Genomic DNA, 25,296 nt, shown 5'->3' on the forward strand with positions numbered 1-25,296 from the left:
CTGGGCCCAGACCTCCAGGGATGAGACAGGCCAAGGGTGGAGCAGAGGAGAGAGAGAAGCCTGAAGGGCTCCTGGCCAGGCCACTCTGTCCTTGGTAGCTGGCTGTAGGCTAGATAGGGATGGGGTACAAATCTGCCTGGCCAGGCAGGACTGGCCCCTCCAGTCTGCCCCACCCCGACCCTGTGAACCAGGCTTTTCTTTCTGCCCTTCCTGCCCCAAGACCTAAGGGCTCCCACAGCTGTCCCTATCTATAGCTCCTCTTCACCTCTGGGCTGAGGCCCCAGAACCCCTGGACTCCATGGGCAATAGACCAAGGCAAAGATGCCACACACCAGCTGATCTTGCAGGAAGTGAGGCCATAAACAACTCTGGGGCACCCTCTGTCTTGGGCATGGGAACCAAGGGAAGGGAAGGGACTATGGTGGTGAGAAAATGCAAGGGCCACCCTAGCTTTGGCATGGGGTGGGGCTGGCCTCTAGCCAGAGGCCTCTGGAGGACATTCAGACTGGGAGTAGGGACTTTGGCCAGATCAGAGGTGGGGAGGGGAGTCCTGGTCCTTGCTTTTTTATTCCAAGCAGCCTGAATCCCTAATTAGTCACGCATGTCCTCTAAGTGGTTCTTGGGGATGGGGATGGAATGAAGAGGAGCCTAGGTCAGGGGTAGGGGTGGGGAATGATCATTGAAACAAAGGCAATCTAGTCTCTCTTTCTCAGGAAGAGGTTCCTAAAACTTTCCAGCTCCCTGGCAGAAAAGCACTTCTGGGAGGCTAAGGGGTAAGGGTTCCACCAATCAGGCAAGGCCATCCTGCACCCAGCCACAAGCCCTCCCATATCTGCCAGCCTCCATGGGGCAGATTTTGGGGACTTTGTGGATTTCAAGGCTGAGAGAACTGAGGTGTGGGGGAAGGTGGCTCTCACAGAAGCGTGGTAATTCTAGAAAACTAGTTGCAGGGGACCAGGTGTAGGCCCAAGCCAGTGATGGGTGCGTTGGCGGGCACCGGCTGCATGTAGTAGTTCTCCTGGTGGCAATGTGGCTGGACGGAGGGATGTGGTGGGGCAGGGCAGGGGATGGGAGGGTGAGTGGATGGTCAGTGTCTGGTCATCTCCTACTGAAGAGCAAGCCCAGCAGAACCACACCAGCCACAGCCATACCCGTCAGGAACCAGCGGTTGAAGCGTTCCTGGCCTTTCCGGCTCTCCGCTGCTGCATTGTTCCCGTAGAGTTCCACAAAAGTGTCCCAGCCGCCGTTCTGCTGGATCCAAGGCTCTAGGTGGTCATTTAGATAAGTGACCATCCAACTTATGATCCGACTCACCAACACGTGCATTTCCTTGTCTACGCTTTCCACGCACAGGGCCCCGCCGAAGGAGAAAAAGGCCACAATGCGACCCCAGTTTACTCCATCCCGGAAGAGTTCGTTCACTACCTGTTCAAAGCTCTGATATGCTGTCTCTGGGGTGATGTGGAGCTGGGATGTCAGGTCACTGAATGTCCACCGGTACCGCAGTTCAAACTCGTCACCCGTCTCCCTCAGTGCGTGCTTCACTGCTGCCATGAGGATCTCCTCCCGGGCATCCAAACTGCTGCTGTGGCCAGTGGCTCCATTCGCTGGGGGGCTGTCCTCCAGGTGCCGGGATGGGCTGTCATTAATGGCCCTGGGGGTCTCCATCTCCGACTCAGTCCCTTCTGGGGCCACAGTCCTGTTCTCTTCCTCATCGCTAAGCTGATTCCAGCTGTATTCTTTCTGGGAAAGCTTGTAGGAGAGAAAGTCAACCACCAGCTGCCGGTAGTTCTGAGACATTTTTCTAATAGGGATGGGCTCAACCAGTCAATTGTCCAAAATGCCTGCTTACTCACTGAGTCTGTTCTCTGCTTAGTGAGTCTCTTCTAAGATCCAAAGCCAAGATAAGATTATTCAATCCGTCTCAGGCAACAGCAGGCAGGTGCAGCCCCCGGAAGATCTTTTGTATCATAGGTCAGGAGAGGAGGTGGCGGCTGGGATGCCAGTAACTCAGCCGGCCTCGCCTCGCGGCAGCTGCCAAATAAAGCAACTCCAGCGGTAGGGATCTTGCAACCCGGCAGGCTGGGAGCTCAGCAGGCGACACAGGAATCGAGAAGCTCAGGAACCAGCCCCCTCGCTTGCTTCCTCCTCCACCGCCGGGATCCAGGGTAGCTGTCCTGCAGCCGGCCGCGGCCTCCTGCAGCTGAGGCCTTATACCCGGAAGCCCAGCCCCCTCGCTCTTGCACGCCCCTAGGCTCTCCTCCGCCTTCTATTGGGAACCAGTAGAACTCTCCCGCAGGTGGCTAGTATAGGTTTAGGGTTTTTTTTTTTTTTTTCCCTGTTTAAGTACCACCCAGGGCGAGGCTTCCAAAGCCCTGAAGGGACTTTTCAATGGGGCTCAAGGTTTCGATGAGGGACGCAAGGAGGGGGAAACTGCCTCAGATCGGCGATCTGACTTCGGAAAGGCCACCCCCGGGCCTTTCCGGGAGGCTGAAAACGGGAGAGCCCCTGCAAACGCCGCTATTTTTCTTTGAATTCCCCAAAGGCCCTGGACATGGTGGAGGCGGGGATTGCTGGGTCCTCCATTCCCCCCCAGGACACAATGGCCGCTGGCACCCTGCACTAAGACCCGATGAGGGTGAGGCGCTGGGCCTCACCTGGGGTCAGGAAGAGGGGTCCAGGCCTGCTCCAGGCTCCCCACAGCTGAGACCACGTTTTCCTGGGGACAGGCCTAAGGTGGCTTCCTGCAATCTCTTTCTTAAATGTGTCTGTCAACAAAATTAACACCTAGGTTGATGCATTAATAAGCAATTAATTGGCTAGTAGGGACATATGGATGAGGATTACAGAAGGGAATCCCTCTGGCTGTGTCTATTCATGGAAAATAAGATCTGAAATCAGCAGAGAAAGAAGGAATTTTTGGAAACTTGTCACCTCATTATTGCAAAACCAATGTTCCTGGTTACTTTACGAATATTATAATATTTCCCCCAAATGTTTCCTGTTTGTATTTCTCAGCATAAACAATAAATCTTTGTTTAAATAAGTGTTGTTCTAATTTATTTCATAAATACACACACACAATTTCTTTTAGATAACGTAGGGGAGATATTACTCAACCTGTAACCTTAAATAAGAGACTGAAATCTTAAATGTCAAGATGGTTTAAGACAATGATGCATGATAACTCCAGTTAACAGTCCCCTCCATAAAAATTCACATTCAGATTTTCTGAAAACACACTATGTAGTCTGAACAAAGCAGGTCCTCAGCCTTATTTTGGTGCTCTAGTCACCAACTTACAATCTCTAGGCTAAAACACAAATGTAGTGGTTGGAATTCAGGCCCCTGAATTAGCTAAACTTATGTCCAAATAGAATTCTATCTTTTATTATCTCCTTGATCTTAAGCAAGTTATGTGACTTAACCACTCTGATATTTTAATTGTCTCATTTGCAAAACTGAGTGTAAAAGTACATAACTTCTAGGTTTGTTATAAGGATTAAATGTATGAGCAAAGTATGTAAAGCACTTAGCATATTATAAATTAGCACAGAGTAACAGCTCAATAAATGATGTGTGTGAGTATCACTAAAATGACATGTGAGTCAAAGTACACAGCCCTAATACGGTACCTACTAGGTGCCAGGCTGAAAAATCTCTCTTAAGAAAACAGAACTAGTCTTCTGTTCACTACTATTAATTACTGTTAACATTATCATGTTATATTTCCACACACCCAATATTTCCTGGCTTCTTGACTTAACAGATTGTGCCCTGTTTCCCGTCATTCTCCGTTAGTCACCAGAGGCACTGCTGAACTCAAGGTGAACTCAAGGTTAACCTATTCTAAGGGTGAAAGAGCATTGCTGTCCATTGAAGTGAAGGATCTTCACTGCTTTGCTCTGTCCTGGTGAATTTCTTCTTGAGACACACCCTCTCTTGCCATTCCCTATACTCAAGTCTTTGCCCATTTTCAATCTTCACTTCAAGTTGCCATCTTACCCACGTAGCAGGACAGTCTTTCAGATTTAGACTTGACCCAACCCATCCAGAAAGCCTTTCTTGAGTATTTCCATAATTTTTCCCCATTATCTTCCCAAGTGGCCAAACAAACCCTTGATATATCCCCCAGGTACCTTTTAAATTTTATCCATTTATTCAAGTTCATTATGCTTGTGTTTTACCTTTTTTGCCTCTATACTACATTGTAAAGTTATTTGCAAACAATGGGTGCATCTAAATAAAAATTTATGAATTGTACACCCTCTTATTTTAGCTTCAAGTACTCCTGGGACATCATTAGTGATAGTGTAAAATATTTCATAGATTAAATTCGTAAGGAAACACCAGATGTTTTTCCTTGTCCTGTAAGGGTTCACTTTATGCTCACTCACACACAAATAAACAAACAAGGTAACAAATAAGCAAACAAACAAAAAACCTTCAATGCCAGAGAACTATGAAATGCTGTCTTTAGGAACTGCTTATAGTAATGTATTCTTTTCTACATTGAAAAAGTAACTGTACACTTGAATGAGAGTTTCTAAGGCAGGTAAAGTTGAAAGCAAATCTGACAAATTATGTTAAGCATCATTTGAGTGGGAAAAGAAAATGTTATATGTAATCAAGGCCACGGTATTATATTTAATTTTCAGAAACAAATAATAACTTTTGAAACCCATAAGCAACTATGCCTAGATCAGTATAAAAATTCATAATTGTGCCTGATGGACTATCTCCCAACATTGGGCTCTTAATCTCTAAGAGGATGGAGTATGTATAAAGTTATTTAACAAAGGCTTTCTATGTCTAGCAAACTCTTTGAGATAGTATTAATAGTTATTCATAATTAATGAAGAATTTCCCAAATCTTCCTTGACTATCAGTTAAAGTCTTTTAAGATAAATTACATTAGTATTGTACTTATGTCCTTTATACTTTTTTAAAAAAATCATAACTCTAAGATAACTAAGGATTATCTATTTTCATAGGTGTTGCAAGTCAAACCATAAATCAAACCATTTAACTCAAATCTTTTTTAATTTTCAATTATTATGGGTACATAATAGTTGTATATATGTATAGGATACATATCCCATTTTGATACAGGCACACAATGTGAATTAATCATATCAGGATAATTGGGGTATCCATCACCTCAGGCATTTATAATTTCTTTATCTTAGGAACAATTCCAATTCTATTCTTTTAGTTATTTTAAAATATACCATAACTCTTTGATTATAGTCACTTTGTTGTGCTATCAAATATTATTCATTCCGTCTATAATATCTAACTATATTTTTGTACCCATTAACCATCCTCACTTTATCCCCCCTCCCCACTACCCTTCCCATCCTCTGATAACCGTCATTCTACAGTGTCTCTACAAGATCAATTTCAAATTCAAATCTTTTAAAGCAAAGATTTTTATTTTAATCTGGGCTCCTTATTCTTTCCTAATAGTGTGTATAATAATCTTTTAGGTAGTTCTTAGTGGCCATCAGCCCCCATGCTAAAACCTACATGAATATGACCAGTTACATTGATGTCATCACCAATACATCCTTCTAAATTAGATCTATTAGAGGAGGTTCATACAATCCTGAGCTTCAGCGCCTGCGAGGAGGATTCTGGGCCCAAAAGCCATGTCTCCCACTTTGGACTAAGAAGACTCTCAGTGGAGATTAATAGTGTCCAACATTATTCCCTGCTGATGGCCATTTGGAAGAGAAGAACACTCATCTTGAATTAAGGAAGAGGCTGAAAGCACAGGCCTTCTTTTGGGAACAAAGGAACACAGAAATCTAACCCAAAAGAAAGGTCTGCCTGTTATTCTAATGCTGTTCTTAATGATTAGATTTGAATAGTTCATAAAAAGGAAACTGAGAGTTTAAGAAATTGAAGGCAGTTTGTGTCTTAGAAGGCAGGGACCCTTTTGTCAGGAGGAGGTCAGAGGTGAGGCAGCACTCGTGGTGCTCCAGCATGCAAGACCCAGAAGCAGTGAACCGGGAGAAAGGATTTCAAACCTGGTTGTTTAATAGTGTAGCCCAGAAACCAAGAATCTAATTATTTAACAAGATTTCCTGATGACTCAGATGTACAGCAGCTTTGGGCACCTCTGGGTATTATCTGCTGAGACAGAAAGAAACAAATTGAAGATACTAGAAGCTGGGTTTTGGGGGGTGCCATCAGAGTGAGTGCAGTGCCTGACCCCAGCTGGAACATGACCTATCTGGAGTGGATCAGAGGAACTGAAGAACCAGATGCTTTGAGGTTAGGTCCTAGATGCTAACCGGCGGGGGGGGGGGGGGTGTAGAACATATTGGAATCCATAGATGGCTAAAACAAAGTAAAGTTGGAATAAGCCTTGAATTCTCAGTGGGTAGGATTTGCTAAGTGGTACAGTATAATTTAGTGATCTGCATTTTGGAAAGCTGGCATTTTCTGTGGAGGCTGTTGAAATGCTGTTAGCATAAGTAGGATCAAATCATCATCTTTATCCTTGGGCAGAATGAATTTGATGGAAATAGTAGGAACTCTTACCTCATTTTAGTTACAATCAGGTTTTTGGTTAGTCCTTCCAGAGTAAGCATTGCTTTATTCAATAAGTTCTCCATTTTCCATACCTCTGTCACTGCAGCCTGGCTGCATGTGATTTAGAAACAGTGAGTAACTAGAAAGGGGAGGAAGTGGGCTAGGACTACATTTTTGCAACCACTTCTAATTTCTGGTGTTTCGTTTCAATGGACGCTGACTGATTTAAAGCTATGTCCCCTATCCCAGTTATAAGTATTCCCGACTGTGATTAGAGAAGCTGCTGCACTTAACTCTGAGGTAGTGTAGGCATAGCTGCTCCTAAGCCAAGCCCTTGAGTAACTGATAGTGGGAATGAATTTAAATGATAAAGGGAACAGACATTGGGAGAATAGAAATAAAAAGCAGAATTTAAACACTATAAACAACGTTATTTGGGACTTGAAGTTTTCCTTCATCTTTAACATCTTTATTCTTTAGTCATAAAAAACTTCTTTGAAGATAGGTACTGTATGGTATATACATACATACACACATCATGTAGTAGATATGATATATGTATGCGTGAATAATAGATATGTATGTATATTATGTATGTATAATAAATGACATACCAAATCAGATGGTCATAGTAAAAAAAAATTCAAACAGTTAAAAAGGGTATAAGATGAAGTGTGAAGAGCTCCTACCCACATTCCCTGCTTTGGTTTCACTCTCCAGAGGTAACCATGGAAACACTTTCTTCTGTATATGTCTTGGCTAATACAATATATATACACACAATATGTATGTACAATAATATATTTAATACAAACGTATGCCTGTGTACATGCACCTCTATATGTATATAGAAATATTCACATGTGGAATATACACACATGTATGTATATGCACACATACTCATATATCCTTTAAACAGCACAAGTAAGATGATATCACTACAAAGAGCTCTATTTGTCATTCTAATAGTTACAGAGTATTGTAGTATCTGGATTATAGTTTATTTAATTCATGTTCTTAGATTTTTTTTCTTTTTGTAATTATTCCAAAAAGGCAGCACTAAACCTCTTTGCATAGATGTATTTACAGTAAAGTGTAATTAATATATCATATTTTGAAATGGGCCATGAATAAAAATAGGAAGTTTGAAGTGTAGATTTCAAACTGGTGAAAATACACAGATAAATGAGAAAGAAAAATCAGAAATGATGAAAGAATGTGGCAGACACTAAACTTAATACCCAAACTATTCCAGTTAGTAGTAAACTGCAGTGAATCTAAACTTTATAAGCTACATTTAGTTTCTTATTTCAAATATGAGTTTTAATTTTGTGATGTTAATGAGCTCACATTTTAGTGTCTGGCACATAAAAGAGCATGAACCTATACTCCATGAAACTATCATTCTTGCGAGGCATTTTAAGATCAATCAGACACATTTAGAAAACAAATTATGATAATTTTTTCTTTTAAAATTAAAACACTTTCAGCCAGTAAAAAAAAAAGCAAACAAGTTGAACTTAAAAGTATAATTTTGGAAGGTTAATTACAGATAAAAGGAAATTTGAAAACTTGGATTGTAGAGATGGTAGAATCTGTTTTGAGCCAAAAGGGAATAGCCAAGCTGAAAAAAATATATGTAGCTTTATTTACAGACACTAACAAGGGACGTGTTTTAAGTGCTCAGAAACATTGGAAAACAACCAGTTGCTAGACTCAGATTACCTCTATTATTTGTCTTATGGTTTTATTAAAGCATAGATGATTTGGTAGTTTCATTAGTCCTGGATTCTCAATGTTTTTTTTTTTTTTTTTTTTTTTGAGACAGAGTCTCGCTTTGTTGCCCAGGCTAGAGTGAGTGCCGTGGCGTCAACCTAGCTCACAGCAACCTCAAACTCCTGGGCTCAAGCAATCCTCCTGCCTCAGCCTCCCAAATAGCTGGGACTACAGGCATGCGCCACCATGCCTGGCTAATTTTTTCTATATATTTTTAGTTGTCCAGATCATTTCTTTCTATTTTTTAGTGGGGACGGGGTCTCGCTCTTGCTCAGGCTGGTCTCGAACTCCTGACCTCGAGCGATCCACCCGCCTCGGCCTCCCAGAGTGCTGGGATTACAGGCCTGAGCCACTGCGCCCGGCTGGATTCTCAATGTTTTTTTTTTTTTTTTTTTTTTTGAGACAGAGTCTCGCTTTGTTGCCCAGGCTAGAGTGAGTGCCGTGGCGTCAGCCTAGCTCACAGCAACCTCAAACTCCTGGGCTCAAACAATCCTTCTGCCTCAGCCTCCCAAATAGCTGGGACTACAGGCATGCGCCACCATGCCTGGCTAATTTTTTCTATATATTTTTAGTTGTCCAGATCATTTCTTTCTATTTTTTAGTGGGGACGGGGTCTCGCTCTTGCTCAGGCTGGTCTCGAACTCCTGACCTCGAGCGATCCACCCGCCTCGGCCTCCCAGAGTGCTGGGATTACAGGCCTGAGCCACTGCGCCCGGCTGGATTCTCAATGTTTAAAATGATGATCCCTGTGAAGACGTTTGAAAAATGGTTTGATGGAAAATAGTTAGTGAGGACTTTTTCAACAAGGTATACAGTTTGTGGTGAGCATTAAATTGAGTGGAAATGTAACCAGATGGGTATGTACACTGTAAGGGTCATATCATGAAAGGCAGAGCTGAAGTATGGTAGCCTTCATTAGTACTACTTATCACAACAAATTCCTCAGCTGCAGCATTATTCGCAAAGGCTACTTCATCTCAAAGGATTCACCTTTTGATTTTTTTAAGGAGCTCAACACAGTGGTAAAAATCAAATTTTATAAACAACAGTGTTTGAAATTCTCATCCAAAATTGAGCCCTCTTACTGACAAGTGTAAGAAAAAGCTATGAATATTTTCATTACTCATGACAGGATCACTATAGTGAAAATGAAGATCGAGTGTTGGGTAAAAAGTTCATGGGGATTATGAATTGTTTGAGACTCTTAGTTGATTAGTAAGTTCAAAATTATACTATTAGTTATAAATATAGAACTCCATCAGTCATTTTTTTCTTTATGATAAAGCTCTTTTATTCTTCCCTTGAGACAATAAGAAAGATAAAGCAGTGGGTCAGAGACCCTTTCCATCCATCACTGGACACAGGTGACTTGACCTCTCAAGAGAGGGTGAACTTATTAAAGTATCCACCAATAATGGTCTAAAAAAATTGCTTTTTTCTACGTTTTGCCATCATTTTGGGTGACTATGCTTAGAAATAATTCTGACATAGCTCAAAACAATAAAAAAGAACGAAAACAAAAACAAACTGTTGCTATTTGTATCTTCATAGTTGTAAAAGTCTCTTAAATAACAATATGGTGATACCTCATCAGAGAAGTCCTAAGATGAGTGTCAGCCAATTTTTTAAAAGGGAGAGATTCAATGCAACTGGATCTTATTCATGAACCAATGCAACCATAAGCTTTCAATGGTAGATTATTTTAAAAATAGCTTTAATGTTGAAATAATCACAAAGAGACCAAATTGGTTCTACTGTTAGTGTGCTGATATGGAAAGTTGAAGAAACATAGCTATAATGTCTTAAACACCATAAATTATCATGCAAGTAGTTCAAACTACAAATTGCTTAACATTAAATGTTTTATGCAAAACAGTTGAATAATGTTAAAAATAAATTTTGCTGAAAATTTCCAATTTTCCTGTTCTTATAATTTGAGGAGATGAGCTGTGGTGATTTTACTCAAATAATTTTTCTTTTTTTACAAGTGGGAGTTGAGAGACTTAATTAGGCTATTTTCTTAAGAGCTGAAAAATTAATAATACCTTCTTTATTTGTACTGAAGTATTTTTATATACAAGTAAAATATAGATTATGGGATATGAGCAATATTCATTGCAGAATGGAAATTCCTATTCATTGGTTGGAGTCAGCTATATACAGGGGATTCCAAGTACTCTAATGAGAAACATATTTTCATAATTTTGCTTAGGGCTCAACTAAAGATATGAAATTAGCAGTGTAAATCATCAAAACAAGGAAATAAAAATGGTTTCAGTAAGAACTTCATACAAATTTTATTCCATGGTTTATATTTTTCATGATAGGCTTCTGTAGCACGATTACTTTAGGAACTATAATTTTCAAATTAAACTCTGATTTCTAGGTCCTATTAGGTCTACTCCATATTGCATTTAACTCTGGCTTTTATTTCTATCTAAGTTGTATTATATGAATGGTGATTGTGGAAAAATTATAGTTTTCTGAGTCAGGATTTGCCATCTAGATCTATTTTAACTTTTTAAAGCACTCAATATCTTGCATTGTCATTAAGTTATTAGCAGTGACTCCTTAGTCATTATTCTTAAAGATTTTCAATGATCTAATATGAAACTCTGAATAAGTATCAATAATACCTTTTCCTAACTTAGTTAGAATTTAATGCCTAAGGGAAACTTCTACTTCCCCCTTAAGTTAATACTAGTTTTTACCCTCTAATCATCTTCATTAAGAGGAATTTCATATGATCAAAACCTCTGGAGTGGAGATAGAAGAACATGGGGCAAAATATACCCACAGAGCAGGAGGTTCTATAGAGAGATTAAAAGGAATAAATGATTGCTTATTGCTTACTTCTAACAAGCATGCATAGCTAAATAAATTATGGTTCTTTAGGGCGAAATAACAACATCCAAAATTTGGGAGAAAAATCTTCTAAAATTCTTGTTTTTGCTGCCAATGTACCAAATGACTTTAGTTGTGAACCACTGAGTTAAATCTATGACTGAGCTTCTCTCTCTTGGACATTTTGTTACTTAAATCATGAGGATGTAAATGCTTTACATGCTTAATTTTCCATGTGCAAATTTTATTTAGAATTCCATGGCAATCAATGTAACTATTATTTCCTTAAAAGTTGCCTAACATATAAAGTCACCATTCATCTTTTATCATATAAAATCAATCTTTTAAAATGTTAATAAGAATAATTTAAAACAAATACTACTTGTCACAAATTATCTCCCATCAATCAAAAATCTTTAACAAATCATTCAACATTGTGACTGCTTGAATTCTGATTGTTATATTTTAATTTTTTTTGCAATGATTATATATGCTTTTAATAGTTCAGATATTCATTGAGTTACTTCTGCATGCCAGGCACTACTGTCAGTGCTTGGGATGTGTACAAGAATAAAGCAAAGCTTTCAGCCCTCATGGGACTTGCAGTGTAGCAGACAAATAATAAGGAATGAAGAAAAATTATATGGTATGTTCAAAGGTGATCAAATATATGGGGAAAGGAAAAAAAGATAGAACTCAGGAATGCTGGCAGTGGAATGTGTTTGTAATTTTAAATAGGATGTCAAGATAGGACTCATTGAAATGGTGACATTTGAGAAAAGATTGGAAGGAGGTGAGGGAGTTAGCCAGGATGTGTTATGGAGGAGTGCTGCAGGCAGAGGGGCAGTGAGTTCAAAATCCTAAGCAGGGAGAGTGCCTAAAATATTAGGGGAACAGCAAGAAGACCAGTGAGATTGCTGTGGCATGTGAAAGTTAGACAGGAGGAGAGATGTGGTCAGACAGGGGATGGAATGTTCACTTGGGTTGGGTGTTGTACGTCACTATAGGGACTGTTGCTCACGATGTAAAACAGGGAGATTTTGAGCAGACAAATTATATGAGAAATGCCTCATACCAGGGAGATAAGAGTTGAGGAAGTGAGAAGTGGTCAGATGCTGGATAAATTTCAAGTTACAGCCATCAAAATTTCCTGACAGGTTGGATGTGAAGAGTGAGCGGAAAAAAGTCAAAGATGATTCCTAAATTTTTGGCCTGAGCACCTGAGAGACGGAGTTACTATCCCTGAGGTAGAGCATCTGTGGGTGGTACATGTCTGCAGGTAAAGATCAGGAGCTCAGTTTTGAAAATGTGGAATTTGGAGTGTGTATTCCAGTGGGGATTAATAGGCAGATCTGAGAGACTAGAGAAATGTCAGGGCAGGGTATACACATTTAGGAGTCACTGGCATATAGATGAGATGAGATCATCAATGGAATGGGAGTAGAGAGTAGAGAAGACCAAAGACTAAGCCCTGGGGCATTGCAGTATTAGGAGATCAGGGGGAAGAGGACTAAACAGCAAAGGGAGAGTGAGAGGGAGTGACCAGAGGGGTGGGAGAGAAACTAGGAGAGTATGGTGTCCTGGAAGCTATGTGAAAGAGTATCATGGAGGAGCGATGTCCAGTGTAGCTAGACTGTGCATTGTGTCCAGTGCAGCTCTCTGGGCAAGTAAGAAGAGAATGGCACGTTAGCCTTTTTTTTTTTTTTTTTTTTAAAGACAGGGTATCACTCTGTTGCCAGAGCTTGAGTGCAGTGGCATCATCATAGCTCACTGCAACCTCAAACTCCTGGGCTTAAGGGATCCTCCTGCCTCAGTCTCCTGAGTAGTTGGGACTACAGGCACGCACCACCATGCCCAGCTAATTTTTTCTATTTTTAGTAGAGATGAGGTCTCGTTCTTGTTCAGGCTGGTCTCCAACTCCTGACCTCAAGCGATCCTCCCGCCTCGGCCTCCTAGAGTGCTAGGATTATAGGCATGAGCCACCCCACCCGGCCTCACATTAGCCATTGAATTCAACAACATGGTGGACACCAGAAATCACATATTATATATTATATATTATTCATTACATGATGCACATTATACATCATATATTCCATTTAGAAAATAAGCTGGAAGGGAATAAAAATAGGCTTTGCTCTCATGAATAGAATAAACTTGAATTAGGTATAAAATGAGATCAGGTATCATTTTTAATATCCTTGAGCATTTTTGAGAAATGTGTTTCTACCAAATTGCTGCAGTTAGATGAATGGCTAAAAATGTTTCTGTAAAACAGGAGTGACAACGGAGAAAGGGAAGAGATGGTTATCGCCCAAGCTCTCAACCCTGTAAGCCATCTTGTTTATTTAAATAAAGAGAGAGCAATCTCATCAAAGTTGCAGAGTACAATGTGGTTGAGTTCACAATGCAGTATTTAATTATAAAATGTTAATCAAGCTTCCTAATTCAACCTCATATCAAAGAAAATCTTGGCACACACAAGCCAGCTCTTAAAGCTCAATCATAAAACATGAAGCCTGATGCAGGTCATACCCTGAGTTGCTACATTATGGCAGAAAAATTATTCCAATTTTGAATTCATAGAAGGCTATAGTAAAAGGCTGAAATGTCCTTTTCCCATTGACAAATGGAGACTCAAAAAGCTGCTTTGGTCCAATCTTAAATAGAACAGTAACCTTAAGGGAACTTGTAAAGTCGTCTCACACTGGAAGTCCATAGGATTCCTCCATGGATACATGGAAAATGGAGGAGGCAGAGTATGAATGCAATCTTAAATTATGCCAGAACAAAAAAGGATCCAGAGCAAGCTCACTACAATGATTTTTATGCTTTTTATAATGGCCAAATGTACTTCTCTTTTCCTGTAAAAAATGTAATAAAATTTTTCTCTTGGGTCTGGACTTTATATGTCAAGTTTCTGCCTGCAGCTAATTTTTATGACTGAATTGCAAACCCCTGAAAGCAGCATGTAGGCTGAAAATGCTGACAGCTCCATAGCTAGAGTGGTGCTAATGATAAGAGCGTGAACATAAGGCTGTGCTTGGTAGCCAATGAATTTCCCAATCCTAATAGGATGAACATTATAAAACATGGAATATAATCAGCTTCATTATATTAGGAAGACAAGGAACAGGAATATAGTGTTACGAGTTCAGCACATTAGGATTCTACTAGGTGCATATGTTTAGCAAATTTAGGAAGAAAATGATAGTCAAAGGACAACTACTTTGAAGAATGAATAAATATGTGGCTCTACTTTACTGAAAATCTCATCTAACTGACTTTTGTTTCATTTTTCTAGCTTCACCCATCTATTTAGTTGATTAGAAAGTACTGCAAACTGTTTACTGATTATTATTTCCCTCTCATCAGATCACCAGATTCTACTGCAGAATTTCTTGAAAACAGAAATCTTCAAACTATGATAGTTTCCTTTAGGATCTAGTGATTTTAGTTTCTGAAGTAATATAGCCCATATGATTATAATGTGTTCTTGAATAAGTTTAAATTTATGTCACAGAATTAATGACATTTAATTTACATTAGTTAAAATTAATGTTTAGAACTATGTTAAACATTAATATAGATCACAGTTTAGAAAACTATGGCCAGTCAGCTAAATCAGGTTTGCTGCATGTTTTTGTAAATGAAGTTTTACTGGAACACAGTCACACCCATTTGTTTACATATAGTCTAGGTTTGCCTTTACACCTGTAATCCTAGCACTCTGGGAGGCCCTTGAGGCCGGAGGATTGCTTGAGCTCAGGTGTTCAAGACCAGCTTGAGCAAGAGCAAGACCCCCTCTCTACTAAAAATACAAAGAAATTAGCCAAACAACGAAAAATAGAAAAAATTAGCCGGGCATGATGGCGCATGCCTGTGGTCCCAGCTACTGAGGAGGCCGAGGCAGGAGGATCGCTTGAGCCCAGGACTTTGAGGTTCCTGTGAGCTAGGCTGACACCACGGCACTCCAGCCCAGGCAAGAGAGTGAGACTCTGTCTCAAAAAAATAATAATAATAAATAAAGGCAGAGTTGAATAGTTGTGAAAGACTCTATGTGATTATGGTCTGAAAGCTGTCTGGGCTGTTACAGAAAATGTTTGTTGACCCTTAATGTAGATTATTCTCTTCACAGCCCTTGATATTAATACTAGTATTATTTCAGTTTATGAAAATGAGAAATTGAAGCTTAGAGAAATTAAATAATTTGTCCAAGATTACAAACTGGAAAGTAGCCAACCCAAAATTTGAATCCAGGATTAGTTCCCAAACTTATACCCTTAAGTACCATATACAATGCCTCTCGATAATATCTGGAGGTCACCATATTAGTAGAAGCAATGGGAATATCATGGTGTAGAGAAATCTTTTGTTCAGAAAAATAGGATGACCCTGGATATATTTAGCAAAAGCTTCAAATAAATGTGATGAATGTAGGCAAACGGTTTCTTGGTAAGAATCTTTAACTGCTTAGAGAAAAAAAAATTAAGTCTACCTGTCATTGATACTATACAAATGGAATAGTCTACCATCAGTTCTACTACATGCACACACACATACACATACACACACACATATATATTAATATTTGATTGATGTATTAGTAGACCAGATATAATTTGTGCAAAGGTTTCCATCTATGGAATCAGTTATCTCTCATAGTGTAGTCTGTGAACATTTCAGAGCTGGGATCCTGAGGTTCCGATTACCTGAATCACTAAATATTTGCAGGTGGAGTAAATATTTGAACCCAGACCTCTTCCTATCTAATCACTGCTTTATATATAAAAAAGAATAAATTATTCAAATATTAAATTCTGACTAATAAACATTATTAAGTCTCTAATAATATGGACCAGAGATTTCTGAAGGTCAGAATGAGACTAGAATAGGGTCAACAAGGTGTGGGAATGGCAAGAATTTTAACAAAAGGCAAAAACACCTGCCAAAAGTCATGTTACAGTAAAATCAGTGTTCTTATTTTCTTCTAGAAGCCACCATGTGTCCTCAGAGTAGAATTCCAGAATTTTCTTTTCTTAGCCCTTAGCTTATGATTCCAAAACAGGATGACCTCCCTCTGGCTCCACACATCTTCCTCTTTGTAGAATTTGATCAACTTAGTTGCCTGCCCCCTGACAGCTTCTCTTGGTGGTCTCGGCCAAGTTTACGATCAATTAACCCTCACTTTTGTTTTGCCTTAGACTGTGGGCTGTCATGAATATTCAACAACTGGAATTGAATTTTGGAAGTGCCTCAAGAAACACTCCAGGTTCACAGGCCACTGACCTTGGAGACTATCACCATTTAGGAAAAGAAAGGGAGCTCAGATGTGAGGAGGACCACAGGGAGATTGCAAGGGAATACTCTGAAGGAAAAAGAAAGGAAGGTGATCTTTCACATGAAAGTAGGGGAAATTAAACTGGAACTCACACAAATATCTACATTTGAATGGTTGTTGATAAGCATGTCTCACAGCTCTGCCATACACAATGACCCTGTTTGTGATCATGATTCATAGTGAAACATGAGTCACACAATTTTAATAGCAGATTCCAGTATAAATTAGCCTTTTTTTAAAAAAAATAAAGGTAGCTTCCAAACAAAAAAACAAAGGCTTATTGTGGTGTCTCTTTAAAAGCCATTTCAGGAAAACAGACATTTGGTGCTCTTTTATTATTCTTTTCAATGATGTTTAAAGAAAAAAGAGTCAGAGATAGATTTTCCCATTAAAAGGAAAACTTGACAGAAAAAAATGTTACTTGAAAACTTCAATTCTTGCATAAAACTGCTAAGTCATCTGATTTTACCAAGAAAGGAATTTTTTTATTCCAGCTAAAGCTAAACTTTTGACAAACAATGGAAACACGAAATACTTGGATGTTGTAAAATGAACATAACAATTCATTCACCTCTCAGTAAACACTTGAATACCTCATTTTATTGTTCTTACTTTGACTTGCACACTTCATGATCCTTTGAAAGATTTCTCAGTCAAAAAAACAACATAAACCAAAAAGAAACCTACTTTGGGATAAAAGGGAAGCATTAGGTATATAGGCTATATAACTTTCTTTTGCTGTAATTCTAACATAAGAAAAGGTAGCTATATTCTAAAATTAAAATGAAGAGTACATTCCTTTTTCTCGTTCTCTTACATGTTCACATATGTATGCATATGTGATATATCATGTTCTCATTTTTAAGGCATAAGAGAATAAATTCAGTAAAGGAAGAGAAATATTTATAGCATCTTTCTTTCCATCTTCTCCATAATGAAAATTAAGGTTAAAATACTTATGAGTGGATGGAGTTTTGAAAACTTCATTGCAGTAATAGCTTAATTTTCTAAATTTATTACAGGCATATCAACCATCCCAGCTTTGCAATTGAATGGAATAAAGTGATCTTTCTGAAGAGGCAAATTATACTACAAAATAAAAATGAGAATGGTGTATTAATCTCATGTGCAAAGAGAGGTTCTTAGGCACGAAACTATTAATTTTATATATTTTTAACACTTATGGAACTAGTCATCTCGGTTTCCAAGCTTGGCAGAAGTAATATAACACTCACTATATACAAATAGTGTTAATGCTGCCAGAAAAATGCTGTATAAAAATAACCATTAATGATTTGGATATTTGTATTAACCAAAAGCTACAAGAAAATGAGTTTTTTAAAACAATACCTTCACTAATTCTAAACAAAAATAAACTTCGCAACATTTTAAAAAGGGAAATATCTTCTTTATCAAATAACAAAAGAAATAGATTCTTTTTCTGAAGTCCCTCCACACAAATGATAACATTTTGGTAAACACACTTCTAGGCATTTCTCAACGTTTATAGATTTATAAGGAACAATATGATATTTTTGACATTTAAAAAATTTTAATTTTTAAATTTTCAAACAGTGAAATTGACATTTTTCTTTTGGTGTATAGTTCCATATACATTCAAACACACACATATATATGTATATGTACGTATGTACATATACATACATGTAACCACCACCACAATCAGGTTACAGAACAGTTATGTCAGCCCCAAATATTATTCCTATTATCCTTTTGAAATGCCATGCTGTCTCTACTCCTAATACCAGGCAACTGCTGTTCTATTCTCTGTTACTATAGTTTTGTCTTTTCCAGAATGTCATATAAGTGGAATGATACAGTGTGTAACTTTTTGAGACTGGATTGTTTCACTGAGCATAATGTCTTTGATATCTACCTATATTGTTATATGTATCAATAGTCTGTTTTGTTTTTTTTTTACTGCTGTGTAGTATTCCATCATACGGCTGTATCACAGTTCATTTATCCACTCACCCAATGAAGGCTATTTAGGCTGGTTTCAGTGTTTTGGCAATTATGAATAATGTTGCTATAAACATTCATGTACATGCTTTTGTGTCAATATAAAATTTCACTCAGGAGTAGGATTGCTAGGTAATATGGTAAGTGTATATTTAACTATATAAGAGACACAATGTGATATTTTACTCATTAAATCAAACACCGATCAAATATTGATACCAAAAGGATAAACAAAAACCCTCTTATGTAATTGATACATCTTAATGCCATTTCTTAGAAGTAAAATTACAGAACCTGACAGAAAAACAACACAGTTGCCTTTTTTTTTTTTTTTTTTTTTGAGACAGAGTCTCACTCTGTTGCCCTGGCTAGAGTGAGTGCCGTGGCGTCAGCCTAGCTCACAGCAACCTCAAACTCCTGGGCTTAAGCAATCCTCCTGCCTCAGCTTCCCGAGTAGCTGGGACTACAGGCATGCGCCACCATGCCCAGCTAATTTTTTTCTATATATATATATTTTTAGTTGTCCAGATCATTTCTTTCTATTTTTTAGTAGAGACGGGGTCTCGCTCTTGCTCAGGCTGGTCTTGAACTCCTGAGCTCAGGCAATCCTCCCGCCTCGGCCTCCCAGAGAGCTAGGATTACAGGCGTGAGCCACCACGCCCGGACCACAGTTGCCTTTTATTCAGAGAGAAGAAGAGAAAAATATTTTCCCTTATCATTTAGCTAATATAAAGCATTATGGTTGTTGATAACACAAAACCACAGATGGTTATTTTAGCATTTTCCTCATGGCCAGGTTTGAAATCTCCTAAGTCTTCACTATGACTCTAAAAAGCTAAATAGACTGGAAAAGAGTGAGTAAATTCAGACAACTGACTCCATTCTTGTTAATGTCAATGCCTCAAATTCTGTTTTGCAACAAACACAAAAATGAGGTTACGAGAAAACAAACATAATATTCTTCAATGCGTATAAACACCATGGGGGAGAATTGAAGGGTAAATAGTTCCCAATAGAGAAAGCAAAGGGCAGCAAAAATGGAAAGGAGAGTTTCCTGAGTTGTGTCTGGAAGGCAACAGAGTGTGGAAGGTGCTAGAGAAATGATAGAGAGAGATGGTTGTCCTAATTTTCCAGTTAATTTAAGCTTTGGGTTGTACAGTGCCCATTATGAGACAGGGCATCCATAAGAACCCTTAACCCACACCTCCCATGGGCTAGCATTCAGTACCATATCTTCCTGTGGTTATATTACTTCTCAAGAAAGATGTCCATGCCTATTATCCAACTTGACCAATGATTGTAAGTCTGGCAGATAAACTGAAATGGATAATTCATTTGTTTATTTTGTGAATATTTGTTAATAGCCTACAATGTGCCAGAAACTGTTTTAGGCACTGTGGATAAATTGGTGATCGAAAATAGACAAAAATGCCTGTCCTTGTGGAGCTGACATTCTAATATAGCACCAGGCCCTCGTGTTTTTTCAATGATGGTTTTGGTCTCAGCCTTAAATCATAAGTCTAAAGCCCAGAAATGTTTTCACGAATTATTAAAACAGTTCTGACTTCTGTTTAAATCATTTTGAAAATCTAATGCATTTACATTAAACATTTATCACTGTAAGAACTCACCAATTTGTTTACATTTTATGGGTTAATGAGTCAGATTCCTGAGTTAAGAATACGTGTGTGCTAACACGAAAACACCTATTTATTTAACTATATCTAATATCTTCTTAGTGATTTTATAGTGATTATGTCCTTTTTCTGGGTTAACATAATTTGCTAATTACTCTTTTCTGAAAATGTTTTTGAAAATGTAGTGATTAAAGAGATTCATTGCTGTGTTATTTTTATTTTGTATTTTTATTTTGTTTATCCCTAGGAAAGATGACAAATCAGTGACCTCTCAGTGAGGCTGCTCACCAACCATTTCCATACTGTTAGTAGTATAGCCAGGGCTCATTTGAAATCCCCAATCTAAAAAGCAGATATAGGAGTCAATCTGCATTCGTTTTGCCCAAATTAAGAATGAAAGGCAGATGCAGGCAACACCTCCAACCACTACAGAATTCCAATCAAGCCCATGGAGACTTGAAGAGGAGAATATATGCATAGCTGTACCTGTGGCATTGATTTGTAGGACTGTTTTATTTCTGGGATATGACAATACCAACCGACAAACAAAACAAAACCCCTGCCCATGCAAAACCAAAAAAGTATAGCACTATGGATAGCCCAGGTGTTAGAAACCTTCCAGCACTGTTTGAGAACAAAGCTGGTGCCCTGGTTGTTGAAATCATTAAAAGTCTCCCTCTGTGGTGATTTGGAAAGGCATCTGAGGCGCTCAGAGCAGGTCGCTTTGCACTTTGCAAAAGAGATGGGTGTGCAATTATTTACTGTGATAATCTGTGGACTGGGATCTCTTGGAGCAATTAAACCCGATTTATTTTAACAAGAAATATGAGGCTTTTTCCTCACAGCTTAAGTACATTGATAGAAGCTTAATTTTTTTTCTGATTAACTACCCATTTCCTGTGCCAAATTTGTCGAGGCTTCCTGCTATACTATAAAACACTAGAAGGCAGAGATGGGGCCTTGTTTATTATTGAGTCACTCTGCCTACTACACTGCACTGTTCATAGGAGGGCGCTAATAGATATTTGGGCAGATCTATTTATTAGTAGTAAGACTATACTTTCAGGGATCGTTACTATAGTTTGTTATTTAGTAGCAGATTCTGATTTAGAAAGCAGGATTCAAAATATGAGAACCATTTCTCATGAGTTGTCAGACAACTTAGCTTCTCTGTGCTCTATTTATTTTATTAGTCTCTTTTATCCTATTTGCTCTCTTTTACTGTCATTTTCCAGGGCTGTTCACTCTTCTCTCTCCTGCTATTTTCTCTTTTCTGAAAGCAAAAGTAAGGATTATAATAGACTGCAAACTTATTTCTCTTCCTCAGAGATTCTTCTCCATACAGCTTACTCCTTAGATTCAGCTTTCATTTATGTGACTGGATACTTGGGAACCTTTAAAAGAAGCCCCAACCTGAGGTCAGCAAATACTAGACTATTGCTGCTGTTTGATAAAGCACCTTGGCGTTCTTTTTCTGAACTATACAGAAGAGTACACATTTTGGCAAACAGACTGTATCTCTGTATGACCTAGAGACATGGCCTAATGACACTTTACACTCTGTCGACAGATCTCCCTCAAAGTTTAAAAGTTTGTCTTTTAAAACAAGAAAGGTAACTAATATGTAGGGGCCTTCTACTTACCTACTATTTTGGTGGAAACATTGTATCAGTCATTTAATCTTCATAATAAAATGTGAATGATAATACATCATATAACCTGACCAAGTCACACAATTTCACAACCAGAGAGGGTAGAATCAGGTCTAAACTGGGGATGGTCAGTACCTGCTTTCTCTGTTGTTCCTCTGTTCCTTGAGATTTTAAAAGTATCAGATCATACTCATAGTCAAACTGTTTGGTCATCACGCATTTATTTCAATGTTTTTCCCACTATCTCTTCCTGCCCTTTTTCCAGGGATAAGAAATTTAGGGGGAATTAAACAACTGAAATTTACAGATTCTGGTTCAGGGATGGAAATACAGGATTTTCTTAGAAGGCATGCTGTGATTGCCTTTGTAGAATTCTAGGCTGATGCAAGCTGCATTTCTTTTTTTTTTTTTTTTTTTGAGACAGAGTCTCACTGTGTTGCCCGGGCTAGAGTGCCGTGGCGTCATCCTAGCTCACAGCAAGCTCAAACTCCTGGGCTCAAGCGATCCTCCTGCCTCAGCCTCCCGAGTAGCTGGGACTACAGGCATGCGCCACCATGCCCGGCTAATTTTTTCTATATATTTTTAGTTGTCCAATTAATTTCTTTCTATTTTTAGTAGAGATGGGGTCTCGCTCTTGCTCAGGCTGGTCTCGAACTCCTGAGCTCAAACAATCCACCCGCCTTGGCCTCCCAGAGAGCTAGGATTACAGGCATGAGCCACTGCGCCTGGCCCAAGCTGCATTTCTAATGGCTCTGAGGGACAATCATTCTCTAATTTTAGCATGCAGGAAAATTGCCAGAGCAGATTCCCTTCTCTGGCTGCACCCTCAGAGACTCTACAGCAGGCTCAGGAATATACCTTGGTAACAAGCATTCCAAGGGATACAGGAGGTCCTCAGATCACTTGATATTAAGGATTGTCTAACACTGGATAGCATGGATAAATATGGCTGTATTTTTCGTATTCAACCATGTCCAATGTACAGTGGGAAGTTGTGGTGTCTTAAAATCTGTATAGCTCCCTTCAACATATGCTTTTACAAGGCAATTTGCTCATGTTTTTGAAACCACCAGTTTTTAAAATATTTTGCTATTATGGAATAATGATTCTATGAGATGGGCTTCCAGAAATCACTTTGAGGGGCCAATGAAAGATAGTTAGAAAAGAACTGACACATATCATCAAGATACAGTAGTGTTCAAGGCATTCACACTGTGCAAACAAGAGTATGACCAAAGAGAGATTTTTGAATTGGGAATTTGAAAACTGTGTGTGTATAAGCATTTATTAGGATATTGCAGGGCGGGGGGGATGGTAGCAGTTGTAGCCATTGCAGTGATTTTCAAAAACAGACAAAATCTTTAAAAATGTATTCTCTTTAAGAAAGAGAAACTTTAAGAAACTGAAAGAGCGTATTTTATAAAAACAGCCAGTTATATTTAAAATTGACCACCATAAGTCAAAGATATATGCTAAAATGAGGGTTTTTTTGCATATGGAAATTTGTATCCAGATGATACTCCTAGTAACCTATCTCAAGATCTATTTCACTGTTCATGCTGCAGGAAGAGTCTTTGTAAAATGGTTTTGTCCAAGTGTATCATTTACCTCCTGTGAATAAAGCCATGGACTCTACTGTTTAGTAAAAGCTAGAGTTGAAATCTGTGAGCATTGGTTTTTTTATCTGAATCTGTAAATGCTTGGCAAGGGATCATTCCTCTTCTGTAAGTTCCTTAATTTTACAATTTCAGTTGACACTGTGATTTCCCAAAGATCTGACTTGAAGAATTCCAGGGATGGTAATATAATTTAATGTGGTCTTGATAATGGAATTAATAAAGCATGAACTTGTGGAAGAAAATTGGAATGTCCACATTATCACATTGAGTAGCTAAAGAGAAGAGAGTGGGAAGGGCAATATCTTAGATTACTCCATTGACTCCTCAGTAAGGAAGATCACTATATATATATAGACTATATATTTATTCTATAGCTGTATGGGGTATGCATATTTTTTGTTACATAGATGAATCATATAATATTGAAGTCAGGGCTTTCAGTGTACCCATCACCATAATCATGTACATTGTATCCAATAGGTAGATTTTTATCCCTCACCCTCCCAGCCTTCCCCGTCTTAGTTTTAATTTTCTTATTTTGAATAGCTTTAAGCCATTTTAGAACATATTTTTTTCCATAAAACACCCAAACATTTACAAAACACACCACTACCCTGTCGAAAATAGCAAGGGGAGCAAGGGTCTATAGATGGCCTGTGTGGGAATGGAATTCGACAGGGTTGGGGTTTAGAATGGGGAATAGTCACCTGGGCAGTAGAACACGGAGAAATAACCAAGGTTTTAACACCTGAGAGGGAATTCCAAAGATCCACCAAAATGAAGAAATCCAAAGGGGAATATGAGTGCCAGGAAATTGAGACATGGGAGATGGTAGAAAATACATTCAGTTGCAAGCAAATTAGTGGAAAGAGGAAAATAGTGGTTCAGAGTAATAGCTTTTTAGGGCTGGAATTTGTGCCTTGCTTTTATGAGATGGTTGGGTCATAGTATACAGAAGACCACCTAACATAAAGGGCAAATTGGACAGGCATTAATAGGTACCCTCTCAATATTTACCTCTACTGTCTATTATATATCCATACTGATTTGTGAAAAAGAGACCTCTATCATAAGAGAGGTAGGGAGCGGATCTATTGCTGGCATTGCTATACTGATTAATGCTAATTTACAGGAAAACAACACAGACTCTAGAAACATCACCATTTGTCTTAGTCCATTTGGGCTGCTATAACAAAAATACCATAAACTGGGTGGCTTATAAACAACAGAAATTTATATCTCACAGTTCTAGAGGTTGGAAAGTTGAAGATCAAGATGCCAGTAGATTCAGTGTCTGGTGAGGGTTCATTTTCTGCTTCACAGATTGAACCTTGTGCTGTGTCCTCACATGGCAAGAGGAGCAAACAAACTCCCTCTGGCCTCTTTTATACAGGCACTGTTCCCATTGATGAGGGCTCTGCCCTCATGACCTGATCACCTTTAAAGGCCCCACCTCTTAACTCTAATGCATTGGGGATTAGGTTTTAACATGAATTTTGGGGGGACACAAACATTCAGACCATAGCACCATTGGAACCCACCAATGGTATATTTTTGGCCATGCCATCTGAGGACCAAGTTGAACCACACCAATAAAAAGGCAGTACATACTCATTGGTAACCACAGATGCTAGGAGAATCACCTGATACTTACATGCTACAGGCTTTTTTTATATGCTGCATAAAATAGAAGCAGCCTATCAAAAGGGTATTCTTTGGTGGGTTATGTCAGTCAGTGATATGGAATGGGAGAACTGCTAAGGTTTGTTCATATAGTTTCGCTTGCTTGCCTTCATGATCCCACAGCCTATCACTGCCCACATCCCCTCCAGTGACATCACATCAACAAAGAGGACCACTTGTGATTATGTGGGTTGTGACCAAATGGCTTTTTTTTTTTTTTT

At 38.7% G+C, this 25,296-nt stretch overlaps 2 protein-coding genes across 3 annotated transcripts in view; both read right to left on the reverse strand.

Moving 5' to 3' along the window:
• The window catches only part of IL1RAPL1 (interleukin 1 receptor accessory protein-like 1), a 756,667-nt gene that overhangs the window by 54,918 nt on the left and 676,453 nt on the right, over positions 1-25,296 (reverse strand). The window lies entirely within an intron of this gene.
• LOC105814728 (bcl-2-like protein 1) lies at positions 1,099-1,992 on the reverse strand. Of its 2 annotated transcripts, XM_012649806.1 has the most exons (2): positions 1,426-1,992; positions 1,099-1,248 (listed from the first exon to the last, which is right to left on the reverse strand). In XM_012649806.1, exons 1-2 carry the CDS (start codon positions 1,798-1,800, stop codon positions 1,099-1,101), a joined length of 525 nt encoding a protein of 174 aa, XP_012505260.1. In that variant the 5' UTR covers positions 1,801-1,992. The 2 variants fall into 2 exon arrangements, with proteins under 2 accessions (XP_012505260.1, XP_012505259.1); XM_012649805.1 differs by having other exon boundaries at positions 1,099-1,992.

This window comes from Propithecus coquereli, unplaced genomic scaffold (genome assembly GCF_000956105.1).
Source record: "Propithecus coquereli isolate 6110/MARCELLA unplaced genomic scaffold, Pcoq_1.0 Scaffold303, whole genome shotgun sequence".
NCBI classification, from domain to species: Eukaryota; Metazoa; Chordata; class Mammalia; order Primates; family Indriidae; genus Propithecus; species Propithecus coquereli.